The sequence below is a fragment of the Paroedura picta genome, chromosome 7 (assembly GCF_049243985.1).
Source record: "Paroedura picta isolate Pp20150507F chromosome 7, Ppicta_v3.0, whole genome shotgun sequence".
NCBI classification, from domain to species: Eukaryota; Metazoa; Chordata; class Lepidosauria; order Squamata; family Gekkonidae; genus Paroedura; species Paroedura picta.
In genome coordinates, this window is record NC_135375.1 from 31,036,283 (window position 1) to 31,057,415 (window position 21,133).

The 21,133-nt window shown below is 40.9% G+C and overlaps 1 protein-coding gene across 10 annotated transcripts in view; it reads left to right on the forward strand.

Annotated features, from left to right (window-relative positions):
* The window catches only part of MAST4 (microtubule associated serine/threonine kinase family member 4), a 275,824-nt gene that overhangs the window by 109,415 nt on the left and 145,276 nt on the right, over nt 1–21,133 (forward strand). The window contains exon 1 of one of the 10 annotated variants that reach the window (XM_077347283.1): nt 19,975–20,077. The exons of 8 other annotated variants lie outside the window; for them this stretch is intronic. In XM_077347283.1, coding sequence (XP_077203398.1) covers nt 19,998–20,077 — 80 coding nt within the window. In that variant the 5' untranslated portion in view covers nt 19,975–19,997. Of the gene's footprint in view, nt 1–19,974; nt 20,078–21,133 lie in introns of those variants that run through there. One more of the 10 variants, XM_077347288.1, reaches the window with a different exon arrangement.

A 21,133-nucleotide genomic window follows, 5' to 3' on the forward strand; every position in this document is an offset into this window, starting at 1 on the left:
GTGAATCTTGGTCAGGGACGCTTTTTCGTGAACAAGAATTAGTCCTATTCACAGATGCCGGTCTGTCGGGGTGGGGAGCCACTCTGGAGACTAGGCATGTTCTAGGGAAATGGTCAGCACAAGAGAGGGAATTTCCAATAAACCTATTGGAAATCAGAGCAATTCGACTGGCCTTGGTACACTTCCAAATCAAATTACAGCAAAAGCATGTCCTGGTAAGAACGGACAATGTTGCAGCCAAGGCTTATTTAAACAAGCAAGGGGGGACGAAATCTCCCTCAATTCACAAGGAAGCGTCACTGATTTTACAATGGGCAGAGAAGACTCTTCTGTCCCTGAGAGCAGAACATATCAAAGGGATCCTGAATGTACAGGCCGACTGGCTCAGTAGACAGGAGATTTCCAAAGCAGAATGGTCCTTGAATTGGGGTGTATTCAAAATGATTGTGGATCACTTTGGCAATCCAGTGGTAGATCTATTTGCCAGTCAGGAGAATGCGCTCTTACCTCGGTTTTTCACCAGGTTTGCTCAACTCAGAGCAGAACAGATAGATGCCCTGACGGCTCAATGGCATTTCCTCCAGTCCCAATCATTCCCAAGGTACTCAGAAGGGTCAGACAGCAAGGGGCACAGGTAATCCTGGTGGCTCCTTATTGGCCACGCAGACCATGGTTCGCAACAATCCTGCGTCTAGCGGTGGGGAAACACCTGTCATTACCGGTAATACCAGATCTCTTGACACAGGGGCCAGTTTGGCATTACGAGCCAGGCTGGCTACAGCTGACCGCGCGGAGACTGAACGGTCAGCTCTGCTAAAATGCAGCCTTAGTGAAAAGGTGACTAGCACCATACTGGCGGCCAGAAAACCTTCTACTGTTAGGATATATAACTATTCTTGGAAGGTATTTGTCAGGTGGTGCAGACAAAAAAAAAAAAACAAACAAACAAACAAAAAAAAAAACAGGACCCTTTAAAGACTGGGTTATGGGTCATCTTGGAATTTTTACAAGGATTGGATAAGGGTTTGAAACCATCCACATTACGTAGACAGGTGGCAGCCTTGGCGACAGTTATTCCGAAGGTTCAAGGGTTTCCCTTAGCCAAGCATCCTCACTTTACTAGGTTTCTGAGGGGAGCCACGGTAGTTTCTCCCCCAGCCGTGCATCATTTCCCAACTTGAAGCCTGAGTGTGGTACTATCAGCGTTGCTGAGACAACCTTTTGAACCTTTACAGGATATTTCATTGAGACATTTGCGACTCAAGGTTATTTTCTTAGTTGCAGTAACGTTTGCTAGACGAATTTCAGAATTAGGAGCTTTATCCATTAGGAAAGATCTTTGGGTGTTCTACAAAGATAAGGTGGTTTTGTGGACAGATCCTATATTTAGGCCCAAGGTGGAATCTAGATTCCACAGGATGCGGGAAATCAATTTGCCTACATTCTTTCCTGACCCTAAACATCCTAAAGAAGTTTTGTGGCATAGATTAGATGTACGAAGGGCCCTCAAGGCATTCCTTATACGTACGGAGCCATTTAGGAGATCAGAGTCAATGTTCATAAGCATTTCTCCGCCTAATAAAGGGGAAAGGATGTCTACTGTGGCTATTGGAACGTGTCTCAGGGATTGTATTGCTGAAACATACAGTTCATTGGGTAGGCCTGTGCCCTCTGGCATTACAGCGCATTCAGTTAGGGGGGCTGCAACAAATGCTGCCATGATAAATTCTGCCTCTGTAGAACAGATCTGCAAGGCGGCTACCTGGTCTTCAATTTCCACCTTTATTAGGCACTATAAGCTTAGTATTCAATACAATACAATACGTTTATTGGCATAAAGCAGATTAGGAGGCTATACAAAGATAGTCAAGATGCATCGGACAGTTTAAGTTTAAAAAACTGAGGACAAAAATTTAGCCATATAAGCTTAGTGATTACAGTGCAGCGGAGGCTGCCTTTGGCAGAAGTGTTCTTTTACAAGGCTTAGATTCAGACGACACAATCCCGCCCGGGACAAAGTAAGCTCTTGCATATCCCATCAAGGATGGAGTCCTAGAACCAGGGGAGAATGCCCATTGGCACTTACCGTGAAGGGTACTTCTCCCTGGGTTCTAGGACTCCATCCAGCCCTCCCTGGACGTCGTCTGAAATTTAGTCCAGTTATAGTCATTATGGGACAGGAAAAGGGGGAATATTGGAATTTAGTTGTTCGGAACTGTTTTTTCTGCTTCCTCTTCCACTATTTCATGTTCTTATTATTAAAAAAAGAAAGAAAGAAAAGAAAAATTATTACAGAGAGTTATGGTTACGGTAGTTTGGAGTATTGTTTCTCTGAGCTTTGGAAGGATCACAACTGAAGATGAGGGCGGTTCTACCAGGGAGACAGGAAGAGGAAGTAAATTTAAGGCCTGCCTCCCTAGCACCAGCGGTGAGAACCACCCATCAAGGATGGAGTCCTAGAACCCAGGGAGAAGTACCCTTCACGGTAAGTGCCAATGGGCATTTTATAAGAGGAGACCACCAATTTACCTTTGGGACCTACTGTGGCCATTGTATCTAAGAATGATATCTTTACTTTATCAAAACTACATATAAATGTAATCATTGGGTGCTATAGAATAATTCAATTCATAAATTTATCTAGACATTGTTCTCTGGTAAACATTATAAATATATCATCAAGAAACTTGGTGTAGAAAAACAGGTCATAAACTAAGGGAAGTTAAAGCTTGTAGAAGAGTTTCATTGCGTTTTAAACTAGTGCAGCCATCTTTGTGCTAAGTGGTTTGACAACAACATCAGTTTTTCTTCACAGTTTGAGCTGCAGATAATTTATTAAAATATTTATTTTTTATTCCACCCTCTCAGCAGACTCAGGGTTGATCATAACACAATTATTAAAATCCCGTAAAATTATAAGATACCTTATAACATCTAATTTTACTTAAAATTTCCAGGTAAATTAAGCTCTAACATTGATCATTTAAAAATCCTATCATGAGATGGGGGGAATGATATAGACCTCCTTAAGAGTTAGTTTGGCAGATGCAGGCAGATGGATCTATGAGATCAGGTGTTAGTTATTAGGCCTCAGCTGTATGCCTGGCAGAACAACTCTGTCTTACAAACCCTGTGGAACTGTCTAAGGTCCCACAGTGCTCTGATTTCACTTGGCAGAGCATTCCATGGGGCCAAAGCTAGAACCGAGAAGGCCCTGGCTGTGTTTGAGGCCAATTTGATCACTTTGGATCCAGGGATACCAAGTCGGTTTTGGTCATTAGGCCTTTAGTGCCTTTTGGGGGGCATAATGGAAAAGGCAATCCCAAAGATACGAGGGTCCCAAACCATTTAGAGCTTTGAAGGTGAGAACTAAAACCTTGAACCAATTTCTGACCTGCTTTTCTTCTTTAAATCATATCTCGGGGGGGGGGGAACCCTAACCAATAACTATCTAAAATAATGATACTACAATGAAAAAAAGCAACAGTCAGGGAGGTGGGCCTCAGCTTGTAGAAACACTGAGCTCTTGGTGGACTAGCCTCCCCTCTCCATGCAGCTGCAATTAGATTCCTAAGCAGTTTCTGGATTGATTTTGAAAAGGGAGGAAGGGAAATTGACCTTGAAAATGATAGCGTTCTATTCAAATGTGAAAATTGTTGGTCTGGAGCCATAAACATTTTATGTTTGAATATTTTGTCCATTCCTTTGCATGAACATAATAACGTATGTGCTCATTAGATTTTTTATAAGTTTTCTTGTTATACTTCTGTAAAGTCCTGTGAACTGAGCTCCGGTGACAAAGAATCTTCCTGCTCCTTCCTATCCTTTGCATTTTAGTCCATCACCTGAATTTGTGTGGCATTAATGTGTTTGGCTGAGAAGACTATAACCTGTAGGACAGTTTTTACAGATGTTATGATGATTTTAATGTATATTTAGTATTGGTTAGGTAAAAATCAGTATATCATTTTTGCAGCATAGAAACATTTTTGTAGTTCTGTTTTTGCAGCACAGAAACATTATTCTGCTTGGAGCTGGCTGCTCAGTTTTCAACAATCAGGGTTCCAGCAGGAATTATGTATGTTTAAACTTTGAGAAACATGTACAATATTGCATACTTTGCCACTGTATGTGGTCAACTCCTACCTGTCAATCTCTATTCCACCCCTCCCAACTTTCTTCCTTGAGTAACTGCTTGGAGTACATTGTGGCTGAGCATTCTTTTGTTGAATTGCTTCATGTCAATTAATTGATATTAGAATTAGTAATGGGAACATTTATTGTAACACTACAAATAACTCTTAGCAAGAAATGTACTTTGATGAAAGGTATTTCTACCTTGGAACTTATTGTCTAGTAATAAATTACACCTGAGTTTTTGGAGTAATGAAGTCTGATCCAGAGAATTCAAATCAATGTGTCAGAAATTGCTATCAGTCTGAAAAGGGCATCCTGGGAAGGTAAAAAAAAGAATACAGTGGATTTTTTAGTACTGATTCTATATTTCTCAGTATAGTATTGTTAGATAAGTGAATTATTATTTTAAAAGTACCCTGTTGATAAAAGGTCTCCAAAAATCACTAACAAGACCCAATAGATGAGCCTGGAAAAAATAGAGCACAAAACAGCAGGAAGAGGTCAAAAAGAACACAGTAGACCACCTGCTGATTTTATTTTATATGGCTCTTCAGTTATGCTCTTCTTTCCCCAATTTTGTTTTGTGTCCAGTAGGCTTCCTACTTCTTTTCTTGTCCTCTGCTCTGACCTGTTGATTCTGAATTTTTAAAATTTTCTTTTTGTTGGCCAAGACACTCAGAAGCAAATAATAGAGCAAGTGCAGCAGGAGAATTGGGTAGGATCACATGTTTAATGAATGGAAAGATCGGCTGACATGATATAGATGATTGAAAAGATTATTGGTATGGGATTGTATTCATATTGAATAAGTGAGTCTTGATAGTATTTCATTTGATATAATTAAAACATCTTGCATGTATTCTAACATCTTCTGTAAGATTTTGAAGATCACTTGCATGAGAAATTAATGTGATAGTCTAATAGTTGCTGCAGTCTTTATCATTTTTTTAACTGAACATTTCCATATTTGTTGGTATTCTTGTTAAGAGTTTGATAGACTGTTTCTGTGGCTTGGATTAGGTCTATTCATATACTGTCAATATGTATCATTGGTTTCTGCTGTGGCAAATTAGCTGGAGCTGATAAAAGGTGCTATGTGCCATGGACGAGATCTGGTCCTTCAGCCATAGGCTAGGATCCAGTATCACCCCCAAGCTGTGAGTCAGCCCCTTCAGGAAGGAGTGCAACTCCCTCCAGGGCAGTCTTACCTTTCAGTACCTTAGCAGCTTTTGCATTGATCAACAACACCCCAGTCTTGTCTGAATTAATAATTACTTTATTGGCCCTCATCCATCCCATTACCTTCTCCAGGTAATGACTTTCACGGACCCAGCTGGCTTAGCTTTTAAGGAGAAACAGAGCTGGCTGTCTTTTGTGTATTGGTGGCACCTCCCTCCAGTTCCCGGATCACTTCTCCCAATGATTTCATGAAAATGTTATATAACATGGGGAATAAGATGAAACTTTGTGGGATAAGATTGAACCTGTAGCATAAACTAAAGTGGGGCAAGCATCCGTGCCCCTGCACCACCTCAGGGAACTGTTTGGTCAGATAAGACAGGAACCACTGAAGTACAGTGCCCCCTACTTCCTGTCTAGCACTGTGTTCAGAAGGATACTGTGGTTTATAGTATCAAAAGCTGAGAAGTCAATGAGAAGGGCTGGCGGGACTTACCCTGACGGCAATTGCCGCTGTCGGGAGAACCCCGTGCCACAGGGAGCTGGACGACCTGGGACTGCAAGTCCCGTGGTTCCCCGGGGGCGGCAGGGGCGGGCCGGAGGATCGCGCGCGCGCGGAGAGCGTTGGCGCGGCGGTTGTTTTTCCCCCGGCCCCTCAGCTGTTAGGGGGTGGGGCCGGAGGCTCGGGGCCTTTTCCCTCTCTCCCATCAGTGGGAGAACACCCGCCCACCCACCCACCCACAAATTTAAGGAAGGGTTAGTGAGTTTGGGTGGTAGTTTTTGTTTGGAATGTAGCCTTGGTAACCTTATTGAGACAAATTTGTATGAGTTAAAAAGAAAGAAAGAAAGAAAGAAAGAAAGAAAGAAAGAAAGAAAGAAAGAAAGAAAGAAACACAGAGTTATATTGTCCAGAGAGAATTGTTTATTGTTCAATTTTACAATGTTAAGTTGTCACAATCTGTCGGAAAGGTGGCATGGGGAAGATCCCTTGGCGAGTGAGGCATGCATGCATGATGGCTCACTCGCGGTAGGGGGCCTCATCGTGAGGCCGAGGGTAAGAGAAACCGGGCAGCCCTCGCTCATGGAGGGGGGCTGGAACGGTGACGCATTCCAGGTGGCCGGGAACCTGACAGAGGTTCGCGCCTCAGTAGGTTTCCGAGGGTTGCCATCTCCCTGCTACCCAGCAGGTCATTGGGGGCATGGGGTATCTGGTATGGGGCCGGATGCACCCACGCATGCTCGCTGGGTTTAAAAGGTTGGGCTGTCTAGTGGCTGGGAGCCACTAGATGGCGGGAGCTTTCCCCATGCTTACCAACGCTGTGTAATAATAAAAGGTTGTGGCCAAGTTTTGCCAATGAATAACTGGAGTCCGTGTCATTTGTGGGGCGGAAAGGTGTTTCCCTGCAAGGCAATCAACTGAAATTTACTCCCCCTGCCACTGTACTGATAAAGGACTAACAAAACTGTTTCCATCCCAAACCCAGGCCTGAGAATGATGAGAGGGCTGTATTACTATTGGAGACAGAGTGCTGGATGACTGGATGTATAGCATAAAGACTAGATAACAGGAGGTTGTATTTGAGTGAGAGATGACAACAGCATGAGAGGGTAGGTTAGAATGGACCTAATTTGCAATACTGTAACAAGGAGAGTAAAATAATTTGGTAACAAAACATACAACAATTAAGTCCAGCAGCTCCCCATATGGCTGTTAGTCAATGTGCTCCCTTAGTACCAGGAAATCAATTTATCCACTATGGGAAAGGGAATGCAGGAAAGATCAGTGCCTTCCACTTGTGGGATCCAACCCAATAAATAAAAACTTAGCTTGAGTAAAACCTGACCAGAGAATATTCTTGATCACTGGAAAAGACAACAGGCATCAGCTTCAGAAGAAAATTTACATTATTAGTAGTTTCATTCATTCATTCATTCATTCATTCATTCATTCATTCATTTATTGCATTTCTATACTGCCACTCCCAGGCCAGCTGGCTCATGGCAGTTTACAGCATAATAAAATCATCAACCAGCCCTCTTGCCGACAAATACAACATACAAAAAGTAAAAATAAAACAACAAATAAAAAAACAAGATGGTAGTGATACTACCCCATAATGTCCTCGTTTTTCAGCTCATCCATTTCCAGTTGTAACTAAGAAGCTGTAAATCCAGGGGTGATGGTCGGCCCCAGGGGGGTGTCCATATTTCACAAGGACAGGGAAGGACCCACACTTATTAGCCTGGTATTTGGCCCAGCCTCAACAAAAGACCTGGCAGAAGAGCTCCGTCTTACAGCCCCTGCAGAACCCAGAGATGTCTGACAATTTATATGGTTACATGGATTCACAAATCAAATATGGTACCAGTTCAGTAAGACATGTGACATATCAAACTGAGTATAGCTCATCAGCTATATATTGTCATGTGATAAATGCTTGACAACTTTGCATATTTTTATAGTTCCTGTTAGAGTCAAATAAAGATAATTGAGCCACCAATAAGCCACCATATATGGCCACTGGACTGTGTTCAGTTTGTTGTTGTAAATTCTGCAGGCCTCGATTATGCAAAATTTCATATTTTAATTTTATTCCAAACTAAATCTGATTAGAAAAGTGTTTTAATGTCGTTCCATAGCCCTAGAAAAAATTATCTCTGAATCACCTTTTTATTTGTAATTCATAACCATCTCAAGCAATGTGGAGTTTTATAGAGCTTGTAAAAATATTTTAAACATTAAAATTCAGAATGCGGTAGCTAAAATCACAGGTGTACCTAATAAATTTGATAAACAAGTACTCTGGCATTTAAAAATTTACAGTGACAATGGCACTCTCTTATTAAAGGGAAGCAGATAGGGATTACTGCTACAAAGTCTTCTTTGAGCTGGAAATTCTCTCCCATTTTTATTAGATTGTTTATTATTTTAAAAATGGAAATCAATGACATTAATAAACTCACTCATGGGTAGTTAATTTTCTTTCCTCACAAAACATTGCCCTTTGGAAGAATAAGAATATCTTTAATCCAGATGCTGTTTATTTCTTATATTTGTCTTCATTTTCAAATAAGATCACATGTGTATATTTTTCATTTTGAACACAGTGATATTAAGTATTCTGAGTACATTCCTTTATGACTTTAATATATGCCCAGATGCACAATTTTATGTCAACTATACCATAAACCTGCTGTTATCTTCTTGCTTTGTTTATGTTGGAAGAGTTTAAATGTGCAAAGAGAGTCAAATGCCAACCTGCTTAAAATAATAAAACGAGGACCAATTTTGTATAGAAAGAGAGGAGAGTCCTACCTACATATAAATTGTTTCATCTGTTGTGAAGGCAAGCAGGGAGTAGTGTGCTCAAAGAAAGAAGGTAGTCTTCAGTTGAGTCACTCGGGACACTGGAGAAAATTATTTGTAAAATATGAGGAAGTTCCTATTCTCATTGTGCTAAATGCACATCTCCACCGATGCCCCCTGTAGGATATTCTTGATATGCTTTTTAGTCATGCTACAGGTCAGCTTGCTGGGGGGTAAACGGTAATGACTGGGGAAGGCACTGGCAAACCACCCTGTATTGAGTCTGCCATGAAAACGCTAGAGGGCGTCACCCCAAGGGTCAGACATGACTCGGTGCTTGCACAGGGGATACCTTTACCTTTACCTTTTTTACAGGTCTTGCATATTCCAATAGTTAAGTGTTCATTTCTAAATAGACTATTCTCAGATTTTCTGAAATGCAACCTTCTCCTCATCTATTCCTTCCCATTTTAATATGCTTTTTCTGGGGACTGCTACATTTCAGATCATTTTTTGGTCATAATCACCTCATTTGTTTCTTAAAAACCATTAGTCTACGTGGAATCCTGCTCAAGTCTGCTCAGTGAGGTTTACTCTCAGGATAGTGCTCTTAGGACTACTCTGAGAGTGTATTATTAGATATATATTCAGAAAGGGTTTTTATAAAAGTTTTAATTTCTATTGTGAATGAGCAATAATTGAGAAAAGCGAGTCATTTATATATAGTCTTGATATAAATTATCTTTAGCATACGTTTTGTTTTAAAATCCTTGTGGCTGTCTTCTAAGCAGCTCTCTCTGACAATTTTGGTCTCAATGTGGCTTTAAATATTCATATTACTTAGACCAGCTGGCTAGTTCAATCAAATGTTTTTGGGTAATCTGTCTAACCCAATGTTGATGCCTTATTAACCCGAGCTATGACTGTAGGGTCTCACCTTCAGAATGATTTTGGGATAGCAGATAGAACACTAAAACTTATTTAACCTGATTTTAACCGCCTAGAGCTGCAAATAAATGGGCGGTATAGAAATACAAACAAACAAACAAATAAATACTTTTTGGACTTACTGTCTGTATTGCTTGCCCTCTGCCTTCAGCAGCCAGTCTGTACCTGCCTTTTCAGCCTTCCTTTTGGTATTCTGTGAGTCTCCCTGTTGCATTTGGTGACTTGGTGCCTCCCTGCATCTATCATCTGGGGCCTGCCAGGTCTGTCCTGCATTCTTTTTCAGTGGCCTTCACTGCCCTCTGGCTTTCTTTGATCACTGCCTGTGGTCTCTACCAACCTATAGACCAGCCTTTCCAAACATTTTTACTGTTGAGAAACTCTTGACACATTCTTCAAGCTTCGAGAAACCACAGGAGTGGTGCAATAGTACAGAATATGATTGGGAAGCATAGCTGTGTACACACCTGTATGGGGTCCCTCTCCTTCCCACCCCCTTCAGGTCCCTAATTGGTCATTTTGGGAGAGGGGGGGTGGATCAATGTGACTGTTTATGGTCATATCATCTGATACATTTTAACACACTGAAAAACAACTCCCACCCATTCAGGAAATCCTTCTAGGGCCATCATGAAACCCTTGTTGAGAAAATCTGCTGTAGACAAATAAGATTTGTTTCTGGTTTTGTATTGGTTTGAGTCTAAGTAGTGTGATAGACCCTTCAGAAGAAACGTATTTAAAAATTGGTATTTTCTATAAAGGTAAATTTAAAATTAAACTGATCTAGTTGATTACATTCAGAGATAGGAGTAGCACTTTGGTTGCAACCAGAAATTATTATGATTTATTATACTTGCTGAGTCGTGTTAAAATATCTCTGTATTTATTTTCTGCTTAATCTCACTTAAAATGGAATATGAACCATTTACTCCTTAGCAAGTTCATGGATTTGTAGTAATTTAAATAAGTGTATTTATACAATTTAAAATATAAAGATAACTATATTTAATATTTTAATTCTTTTAATTTTTTGTATTTATTAATTTAGAATATTTCTATGCTTCCTTTCCACTGGAATAGAGACCCCAAGGTGGTGAATATCATAAGTATATTTTAAAAAATAAAGCACTGAACGTAGTAATAGGGACACAGTAATCCTTTCTTCAGAACCAGGCACAGAGAGTTGTAGTGGGGGAGGAACAGTCATGTGTTTACCATCTCCCTTGTGGGGTTCCATGGGGTGCAGTACTCTCCCCACAGTATTTAACATCAGGGCCAGCTTGTCTGGAGCTTTGGGCTGGGTTGCCATCAGTACACTAATGACACCCAACTCTAAGACTTGATGGATGTCTGCCCTGACTCCCCCCCGAGAAACATTAGCCAATTGTTTGTGTGGCTCAGGCAAAGCCAGCCCAAACTCAAACTCTCCAAGCTAGTGATCCTGTAGTTTGATTATTACTGTTATTGTTACTATTATTATTGTTCGATTTAATACCCGCCACTCTCGGACACACCAGCTCATGGTGGGAGAGGGCCAGACCAGGAGCACATTTGCCCAGCCTGGGTGGAGTGCAATTGAAAATCTCGCACTTAATCAGGAATCTTGATGCTTCCCTTTCTATGGAGGTGCAAGTCACTAGAGTAGCCCAGCTGGTGTTTTTCTACTTATGCCAAACTAGCATAGGTACTAGCGCCCTACCTATCCCAGGAACATCTGAGCACAGTGATCCACGCAATGGAAATCCAGACTAGATTTCTGTACTTGGGCAAGTCCTTGACCTGGAAACTGCAGCTGGTACACAATGCAGCAGCTATGGTTCTCATGAAGACATCTTGTAGAATCCATATCCAGCCAGTGCATTGGTTCCCAGTTACTTACCAGATCAAGTTCAGGGTTTTAGTATGACCTTTAAGGCCATTTGTGTTCTGGGCCCACTGTATTTCAGGGACTGTCTGACTTCCTGTGCTCTATGCAGAACTTATGCTCTGCAAGTTCATAATGATTGGAGATCTCTGGTTCATGTGAAACTCACCTGTACTTGACCCAGACTAGGGCCTTTTTGGTCCTGGCCCCTGCCTGGTGGAATGAGCTCCAGTTGGGGGCCCTGATGGAACTGGCTCAGTTCTGTTAAGCCTTCAGGATGGAGACCTTCCTCCTTGGTTGGAGCTTAGTTTGGTAATATAGTAAAAATACATTAAAATTGTTTTAAAAGTACCAATATAAAAACATGCACAGCATAGCTTTTGACTCTCATCCCTTAGAATAAATTCAAGTGGGCATCTGTGTTGGTCTGAAGTAGCAAAACAAAAATTGAGTTCAGTAGCACCTTTAAGACCAACAAAGATTTATACAAGGCGTGAGCTTTCAAGTGCATGTACTCTTTCTCAGACAAAATGGAACAAGAATCATAAGAGTACAGTTATAAAGCAAAAGTAAATTAGTGGAAAATTAATAACGTTGATATTTTTTCTCCAACGTTTTTGTGAACTGCAATTGAATTAAAAAGGACTAATTAGCTGTCTTAGTAAAGAATTATCATACTGCATAATTTAGATACTATGATACAGTTTACTAATTTGCCACTAATTTACTTTTACCTTTCATTTGTACTCTTATGATCATTGTTCTCGAATCTGCTTGCATTGGGGTTGTTGCTGGCTGGGAGCTCTTAGTTCCCACTGTCTACGTCCAATCCTGGGTTTGCTCCTATTGCAGCTTGGTTTAAACCAAATTGCAAGAGGAGCTAGCCCCAGATTCATAGAATCATAGAATCATAGAGTTGGAAGGGGCCATACAGGCCATCTAGTCCAACCCCCTACTCAACGCAGGATCAGAAGAAGAAGAGTTGGTTCTTATATGCCGCTTTTCCCTACCCAAAGGAGGCTCAAAGCGGCTTACAGTTGCCTTCCCATTCCTCTCCCCACAACAGACACCCTGTGGGGTGGGTGAGGCTGAAAGAGCCCTGATATCGCTGCTCAGTCAGAACAGTTTTATCAGTGCCGTGGCGAGCCCAAGGTCACCCAGCTGGTTGCATGTGGGGGAGTGCAGAATCGAACCTGGCATGCCAGATTAGAAGTCCGCACTCCTAACCACTGGCTCTCAAAGCATCCTAAAGCATCCAAGAAAAGTGTGTATCCAACCTTTGCTTGAAGACTGCCAGTGAGGGGGAGCTCACCACCTCCTTAGGCAGCCTATTCCACTGCCAAACGCTCTGAACTATACCAAAATTATGTTTGGGATAGCTGAATATGCCCAAATAAAAGCTGGAAGAAATCAGCTTAATTTGGATTTAGCTATATCAGTAGCCGATAAAATTCTCTGATCTGTGTCTGGCTTAAATAATAGCTGAAAAATACTGGTAAGGTATTTTTTGAGTATTTTTTCAGATCTTATCTAGTGGTGACTTGGGACAGCACTGTGGCGGCATCATGCCTCTGGAATGTCCTCATCCTTGGATTGTCCTTGCCCTAATCCCGGCTAGAATTTAGATTGGAGGTCTCCAAGGAATACCAGAGTTATGATACGAGGGCAGGTGATAGCAAGCCACCTCTGAATGTCTCTTGCCCTGCAAACCCTATGAGGCTACCATAAGTCAGCTGTTACTTGACAGCAGTTTTCACAACTACCACAATAAATTCTGCATTCCTTTATATGATGGTGGTATGGCATACTGGTTGAAGTGCCAGACTGGAGCTCTGAGTCCAAATTCGCTGTAAGGCAGGTGACCTTGGACCTGCTACTAATTCATGACCTAACCTAGATCACAGGGTTTTCTTGTAGAATAAATTGAGGAGGGGGAATAAGGTATACTGCTATGAGTTCCTTTGAGGAAAAGCAGAATAAAAATGTATGAAAGAAATATGTCATTTCTGGTATAGATAACCCTCAGTACACATTATTTAGTCCTGCTTTGTGCATGCAGCAGAATGAGCTGCTTATGAGGGGGTAGAACAGACAGAACCACTTCAGATGGGGAAGAGATTATATTTTTCAAAGGTCTCCTACATTAAAATTTCTCTGTAACTGGAAAACATGCACTGCATGCAATAGCTAGAATCTTTCTCCATGATTTGTCAAGGCAGGCATAATAAAAACATTAGGGTTCTGATCGATTAGGCTGATTGCCCATCTATTCCAGAATTTCCCATACCATAAACCACTTGCCCTTGAGGGGCCAACAAATAGGGCACAGAGACAAAAGTTTGATGGTGCCCCCTATAATTAGTATTCAGAAATCTACAGCCTCTGGATTGGATATACCTTCGTCTAGTAGCTGTTATGCATGTATCATCCATGAATCAGTCTAATCAGTAATCTGTGCTCCTGACTTTGGCTACATCCACTTACCCATTAAACTAAAGAAATTCCTTTTGCCTGTCTTGAATCCACTGCATGTAAACTTCACTCTGTACCCCTGCGTTTTAGCATTATGAAGGAGAGAAAATGCTGTATCACCTTTCTGTATCCTGTGCATAATTTTGTAAATCTACATCATGTCCCCTGTACAACATCTTTTGGTAAGCTGATAAACCTAATATCTCCTCAGCTTTTTCTCATAGGTTGTCCTGCTCTACACTTTTTTCAGCTCAGCAATGTGCAGTGATCAGAACTGTACATGGTATTCCAAATGAGGCTGCACAAAAGATATATACAGAAACTTTGCAATATCAGTTGTGTTTTCAGTATCTTTCCCAGCATGATATGATGTACAATCTTTGTTACTAAACTGCTCACCCCTAATTTGAGATCATTTATGATTAAATTAAATAGTACCAGTCCAAATATCAATCTTTGTGAGACTCTCCTGCTTGCTTCTCTCTATCGTGAGAACTGTCAATTTGCTCCTAGATTTTCCTCACAGAAGTGTAAAACACGCGCCTCCTCCTGCTTACAAAAGCGCGATAGTAATCCTCATGCTTGCACACTTCATGACAGGAGACCCCTCCCTCATTATCCTGCCGTCTTGTGGTTTTTTGCCTCCTGACGAGGTGACAGGGAAGCAGGAAGCGTGGACAATCCAAAGGTTCTCCTCAGCTCCTCGGGTTGCCAATCCCTTCACAGCTGTTGTTTTGGAGACTCAAACTTCCTCTACCCCCCAGTCCCAAAATTAATTTAAAAAAAACACTTCCGTATTGCTGTGGGGAAACACCAGAACAGTTAAAATAAAACTTGTGCTTCCGCACCATATCAATAAAACATTTCCCATAAATCCCTTTTTGGAATTCTTTGTATAATGGTCTCACTTTATGTTTGGGTAGATTCGTGATAGGCTGGCCATGGCAACTGGACCCCAATGATTGTGTGTTAATGATAAAGGTTTAAAACAAAGAGCACGGACAGCAAGCTAATAGGGAGAGGGATACTGCATTGTACGCCAGCATACCCAACCCCCATCATACCCAACCCCCAGAAAACACAATGTGTTTTAGCTGCCCGATCCCAATATTACCATGCACACTGAAGAGAACATTTTATTTGAAGTGAGGGCATGTAGCTTTGCAGTCCTGTAGCTACGTGAACTGCGCCATTTAAAAAATAATTTCCATCAAGAAATGGAGAGGGGAGGGCAGGTGCGAGGGTGGGCTTGTCATGCGTTTCTCACTCCAGACAGGTTTGCCCCTGTTAGCACTCCGATTTGCAGCGCGATAAGATGAGGGAAATCGGGATTTTGTGATTTCCCTCATTACAGAGCAAACTAGATGAAAGCGCCACCCACTGGAGAGCTCTAGGTAGCTGCCGATGTCATGTGGAAACTAAAACCGTGAACAATTAGCAGTTCTCTATGGGCTAATTCCTTGTGCAGAATCAGTCCTACTGTTTGCTTCATGGTTTTAATCCAGAAGAGGACTAGTCCTTTTATACCATGATGGCCTATTCAGGAGTCTCTGGTGAAGTACCTTGTAAAAGGCCTTTTTGAAATATACAGTTATCATATCTACCAGATCGCTATTTCTTGTTAACCATCTGAAAGAACTCTAAAGATTAGTAAGGGAGGACTTCTCTTTGCAGAAGGCATGCTGATTTTCCCTCAGCAGGATTTGTATCTCTATTTGCTTAATTCTATCTTTAGTAACATTTTCTACCAATTAACCTGGATTGATGTCATGGTAACTGGTCTTTAGTTTCCTGGATCCCCTCTGGACCTCTTTTCAAAAATCAGTGTAATATTAGCTCATTTTTAGCCATTTGATACAAATGCTGACTCTGGCTGGTTTCCTGCTCCAGATATATTTGAAGAAATGCTTATTGTTTGTGTTAATGTTTTTAGCAGTCTACTTCTTAAACTCTGCTGATCACTCCCACCTGCAATCTAAATTGGTACATCCCATTGTACCACCTTTGCATTACATTAAGTACCTCTCCCAAGTAGGTCTCTTCCACTGCACAGCAAATCTTCAAGGCACAATTTCAAGCACAACCAAGTACGTTCACATTATTACTAACTTTTCCCACAAGTTGACCTTTCATTGATTTCATGAATATATCCAGACTGTTCCTCCTCTTCCTTTTAAATTCCTCAGTATACATTTAGATCCCATTCATTTTTAACTAATGTCGTCTTATTGACTCTGATGATGGACTTCTGACTCTCTTTAGAATACAAGATACTTAAGTTTCTCGTAGAGAAAAAAAGACATTATGCTTGCTTCAGTAATGTAGATGAAAGGTATTTGACTTACATGGTTTAAATGATATGAAGTAGAAAGAAAGTTAAACCTACTCAATTATCACAGGATAATAATTGACTCACTGCTAATTCTGATTTGTTCATATGTCCATGGGATTAGTCAAATGTCGAAAAAATGAAAAAGAGAATCTATTTCCAGGCTAAGTCTGTTGGTTGGTTCAGTCTCTGCAGAAATTGCCACTGTCTTGAGCAAAGTGTTTTGTGATCAAGAGATTTTGAGAAAAGAGATCAAGAGATCAAGAGAAAAGATTTTGTTAGTTCCCCTCTCTTGCTGCAGCTGCACATGTCACTTTTGGTGCCATTCCTGAGGTGTCACCAGCCCTCACCAGCAGCTTTATCAGTTGAATAGAAGTGCTTCAGTCCATGGACATCTGGAGGACCACAGGTTGACTACCCCTGCTCTAGTCTACGGCATTATGCCCCAATGAATTCCCTCTCTTTCCCATACCCTGTCCTCCTCAGGCTCCACCCCCAAATATTTCCCAACCCGGAACTGGCAGTGCTAGTCTACAATGTACATAGGAATTATCCTTATCTAATGCTGGAGTTGGTTTTGTGGAATAATTTCTTTCATGCTATATACATTTTTAGTGAATAAAACTAGGTCTTAAGAAGCACGCCACTTGTTTAAAAAAAATTTAGGCTGTCAGTCCTAAGAGGACTTCACACTTCAGGTTGTTTAGTGTTCATAATGGTTTATGTTTATGAAGTGTTAAGGAAGATTTGTTAGTTTGTCCTGTCTGTCTTCAAGGAGTGAGAGTGTTGTTCGTGGGGTCACTGAATATGGATACAAAGAGGCTGAGCTTTGCATATAGTACAAAAGTTGTGCATTGAACATGGAAGCTTTGAAGTTATTCTTAAAACTGTTCTGTATCAATTTTATCAAGAATAATTCTCCCTCTTCTGCTTTTCTAGCATCTTGCAAAAAGTTCATAAGAAACAACTGACATGCACCGTGTTTCATATGTCAGGTTATGTTCTGGGGCTTGACATGCAAGTCTATGGTAATCAGTCTTCCTGTGATATATCAAATGTAGGGGTAATATTGACTTCTGTTTGCATTGTACCGGGAACACCACTTCCGTGGCTTTTAGATTTCAGAGTGGACACTGAAGGCCAAATCATGTTGCTGCCTTGGGGGAATGCAAGGACTAACTACTTTGGCATCAGAAGGTTGACTTTCTTGATATAATGGCTTTTATGATAGAATATTTTAAATTATATCCATGTCTGAAACAGAACTACAGACAAAAAATAAATCTCAGATACAGGCCCTAGTCTTGCTAGTTTCCATCCTGTTAATTCTGTTGACGTCAGTTACTTTTAGAGCTGGAAGGATACAACAATGGTATGACAAGAGGAATGTGACTGATATATTGGCTGGTGATGTCATAGAAGCCTGAGCTTCCAGGCAGTAGTCTTTTAGGAAAGTTGGAGCTCCTAAAGTCACAGGGGTTTGGGAGGGATTCTTCTGAGGTCAAAGGGACTGAGCCCAACTTGTTATCTCTCTCTTACATGACAGTTTACTAATTATGTCTCCGCTGCTCAGGCTAGCTGGCAGATACACAGAACATATGTAGGTTGATTTTTAAAACGATTGGTAGAATACAGCCTTTTAAAATATTTCACCTTTTAACTACAGTATGGAGGCTGTATATTTTTGTCCAAACATTCTTTATCTTTGTTGTACTGAGGGAAACAAGATGGTGGCTAACACACTTACTGATAGAGCCTAATTCCATTAAGCCTCCTAACATGATGGCAGAATTGTGACTACGAGTAGTGACAGATTGTAGGTGGGCTTTAGCTGCCTGAGTTTCTGAAACCAAGATGATAGATGGAAGCTGCTGTGTGTATTTCAGTCACTGAATCATAACGGGTGCCTGAAAGACCCCAGATACCTCCATTCATTTGACTTGCATCAGTGGCAATGTATATTAAAGTTATGGACTGAAATCCTTTGGAGGATTTCAGCAGATGGCAAAGGGAGGTGTTTCCCTAGCCTTTTGCAGATCTCTGGTGCTCCTGCCCCAAAGGAACAGTATTTGAGGAGCACTTTGAGCTGCAGAAGGAGGTGAGAAAGTTCATGGTGGATTGGAACCAATGAAATAGTGTAAAGGTGTTGTGAGAAATGCTTTGTGGAGTTTTATATGTTTTACTTAAATTTCAGAAGCCAAATGCTCTTTAAACCAGTAAGTAGTGGCAACCATTAGCATTTTGCATGTTTCATGAATTGAAGCCTAATGTATATACGGTTGCCAGCTCTGGTTGGGAAATGCATGGCGACTTTGGGGGTGGAGATGGTAGTGGGTAGGGAGGGACCTCAATGGAGTATAATGATATGAAATCTATCCTCCAAAACATCCATTTTGTCTAGAGGAGCTGATCTCTTTAGTCTGGAGATGAGCTATAATTCCAGGGGATCCCCAGGTCTCACATGGGAACTGGCATCCATAAATGTAGAGCTGGAGCAACACATTGCATATGATTTATCCTTTGTGATTCTGATATGTAGTGTCCAGAGGAACCTTGGAATATCACAGTCACCAGTTCAGAAGAACATCTCTGTGTGTAAACTGTATATCCCTTTCCTTGGGATGAAGGTAGGGATGCCAGACTCCAGGTAGGACCTGAGGATCCTCAGAATTACAGCTCATCCCCAGGTTACAGGGATGAGTTCCCCCGGAGAAAATAGATGATTTGGTGGGTGCCCTTTATGGCATTATACGCCAATCTCCAGGAGTTCTTCAATTTAGAGCTGGCAGCTCTAGTGGCCAGAGGGGACCTGGTAACTCTAGATGAAGGTAAAGATACCCCAAAGGAGTAAAGCAGGCACAAGTTCATAGAACTTCAGCAACCAATAAAACTGGACATTGAATATGGAGTTGTTAGTGGATCTTGTGTGTACAGCCACGATGGCTGAAAAAGAGCAATAGTCTCAAAATGTCTCTGGCTGCTTAATAATATTATGAGTTAAAAATATCTATGATTATTGAAAAACAAACTTACAAAAACAAGTCCTGTGAGCATGCCGTGTACTGATATTGTGAAAAGCTTGTTAGTTTCTCTTTCTCGCTCCTGTCTTTCTTTATTAAAATATTTATAGTATTTCCATTTTTAGCAGCTAGCTACAAGCTTGTCCAAGTAAGGTGATTAACTTTCAATCATGAATTGAAGAACAGCAGTGCTTCAACGTCATCTGCTCCTCTCTAAATTACAAGTTTCTGCATTCAAGGGGAAAGAATGGACCTGATCTTATGATTTTTCTGCAGAAGGAGAATAATGTTGTGGGAGAGGAGGATCCTTTGACCTAAACAGCTGAATCCTTTTTGATGGGGTTGTAAAGGGTGGTGAATGTTAGACGTTTGCTAAAGGGTAACATTTTAAATGCACATTGCTGCTTTTAAAATTTTTATTCTAATCTGACAGCTTGTGTGGCGAGTGGACTTCCATTCCTCAAAGTGAAAAGTCTGTGTGTCAGCAAGGGAAACTGCTTCTTAGAATATTGGAAATGATTAGCTTGATACACAGACATGAAGCCTTCATTCTGCTAGCAAAATCAGTGCAGCAGGCTTTGCGGCTAATCTGGAAAAAAGCAGCTGATCTTTCTTCATGACAGCTAGAAGTGGAAGGACCCAAACTTGCAGTGCTCCCTCCCCAAGAGATTGTTAGTCCATTCCTTTATAGTGGCTCATTTGGGCTCTCTGTCATCACCAGGATGCTGCCACTGAGTGTGTGTCATGGTTACAGTAGAATGTGATAATGTAACAGCCATGAAAGCCCAACGGGAAAGGCTGCAAATTCCAGGGCTGACCTTGGAGTAAGTATTGTCTGCCTTTAATATTTTAATGCTTTCTGCATGGCACTAGCTTTTGTGCAAGCTGTAGTTATTTAACATACGTTTGTGCTGACAGGCTCAGAGCACTGCAGCTTTTGGTTGCAGGAACATTTTCAAAATGTATTGCAGTTGCTTTCTGCAAATGTGTGCGTCTGAAGCCAGGATCTTGCAGTATCTTTTAGATTAGACAAAGCTTCGTATTCAAAGTTGCTGAATCCGAATGCATGAATCTAAGCTTCCTAAAAACATACGACGAATGCTTCAGTAGGCCATGGTGTTTCTTTTTTTCCTCCCCTTCTCTGTAACTGTTTGTTTATCCCAGTGCTGCCTTTTTGAAAGGCCTCTTTCTCTGCTGAATAATAGAGAGCTCTGCAAGAGATTAGAACATAAGACGAATGCTATTTGTGAAAATTCATTGCGTATGATCTATGTTTTACCAAACAGCAGAATACTGGTGAACTGTATTGCATTCTGAAATTTCTGCTTGGTATTCTAGCCTTTGCACCAAATATGTTTGGCTAGGTAAGAGCTTTGTTTACTTAATGCTGTTTTAGAGCTGATGGACTTATTTATGCGTCTTGTTTTGCGTTTTTTAAAACAGCTACATAAAAATATGCATATTTGGTTCTGAATTAATCAACCTAATCCAAATATGCTTTTGTCCCACACATACTTGCTGCATGAGTGTGTGTGTGCTTGTGCATGTATGCACATATACATATGCATGCAGTCAGTATTACAAATATTTAAATAGGAATTTCAGATGCCTGGTCTTTGCTGTACATAACAGGTTAGCTATAAGATGAGGTTGTTTTGCTATGAACCATTTTGCTAAGCCTACACCATAGTATGCAACATAGGTTTATATATGTTTTGTACATTATGCCATTTTCAGTGTTAGCTGTTAGAAAATATTGATCCTATTCTCAAAAATGGCATTTTAATAGTTTTCAGATCTCTCAATGATCACACAAAAACCTGTTAATAAATTCAGGATTTCATTTTAGAATTTAATGTAATATATAGGTATAATTTATA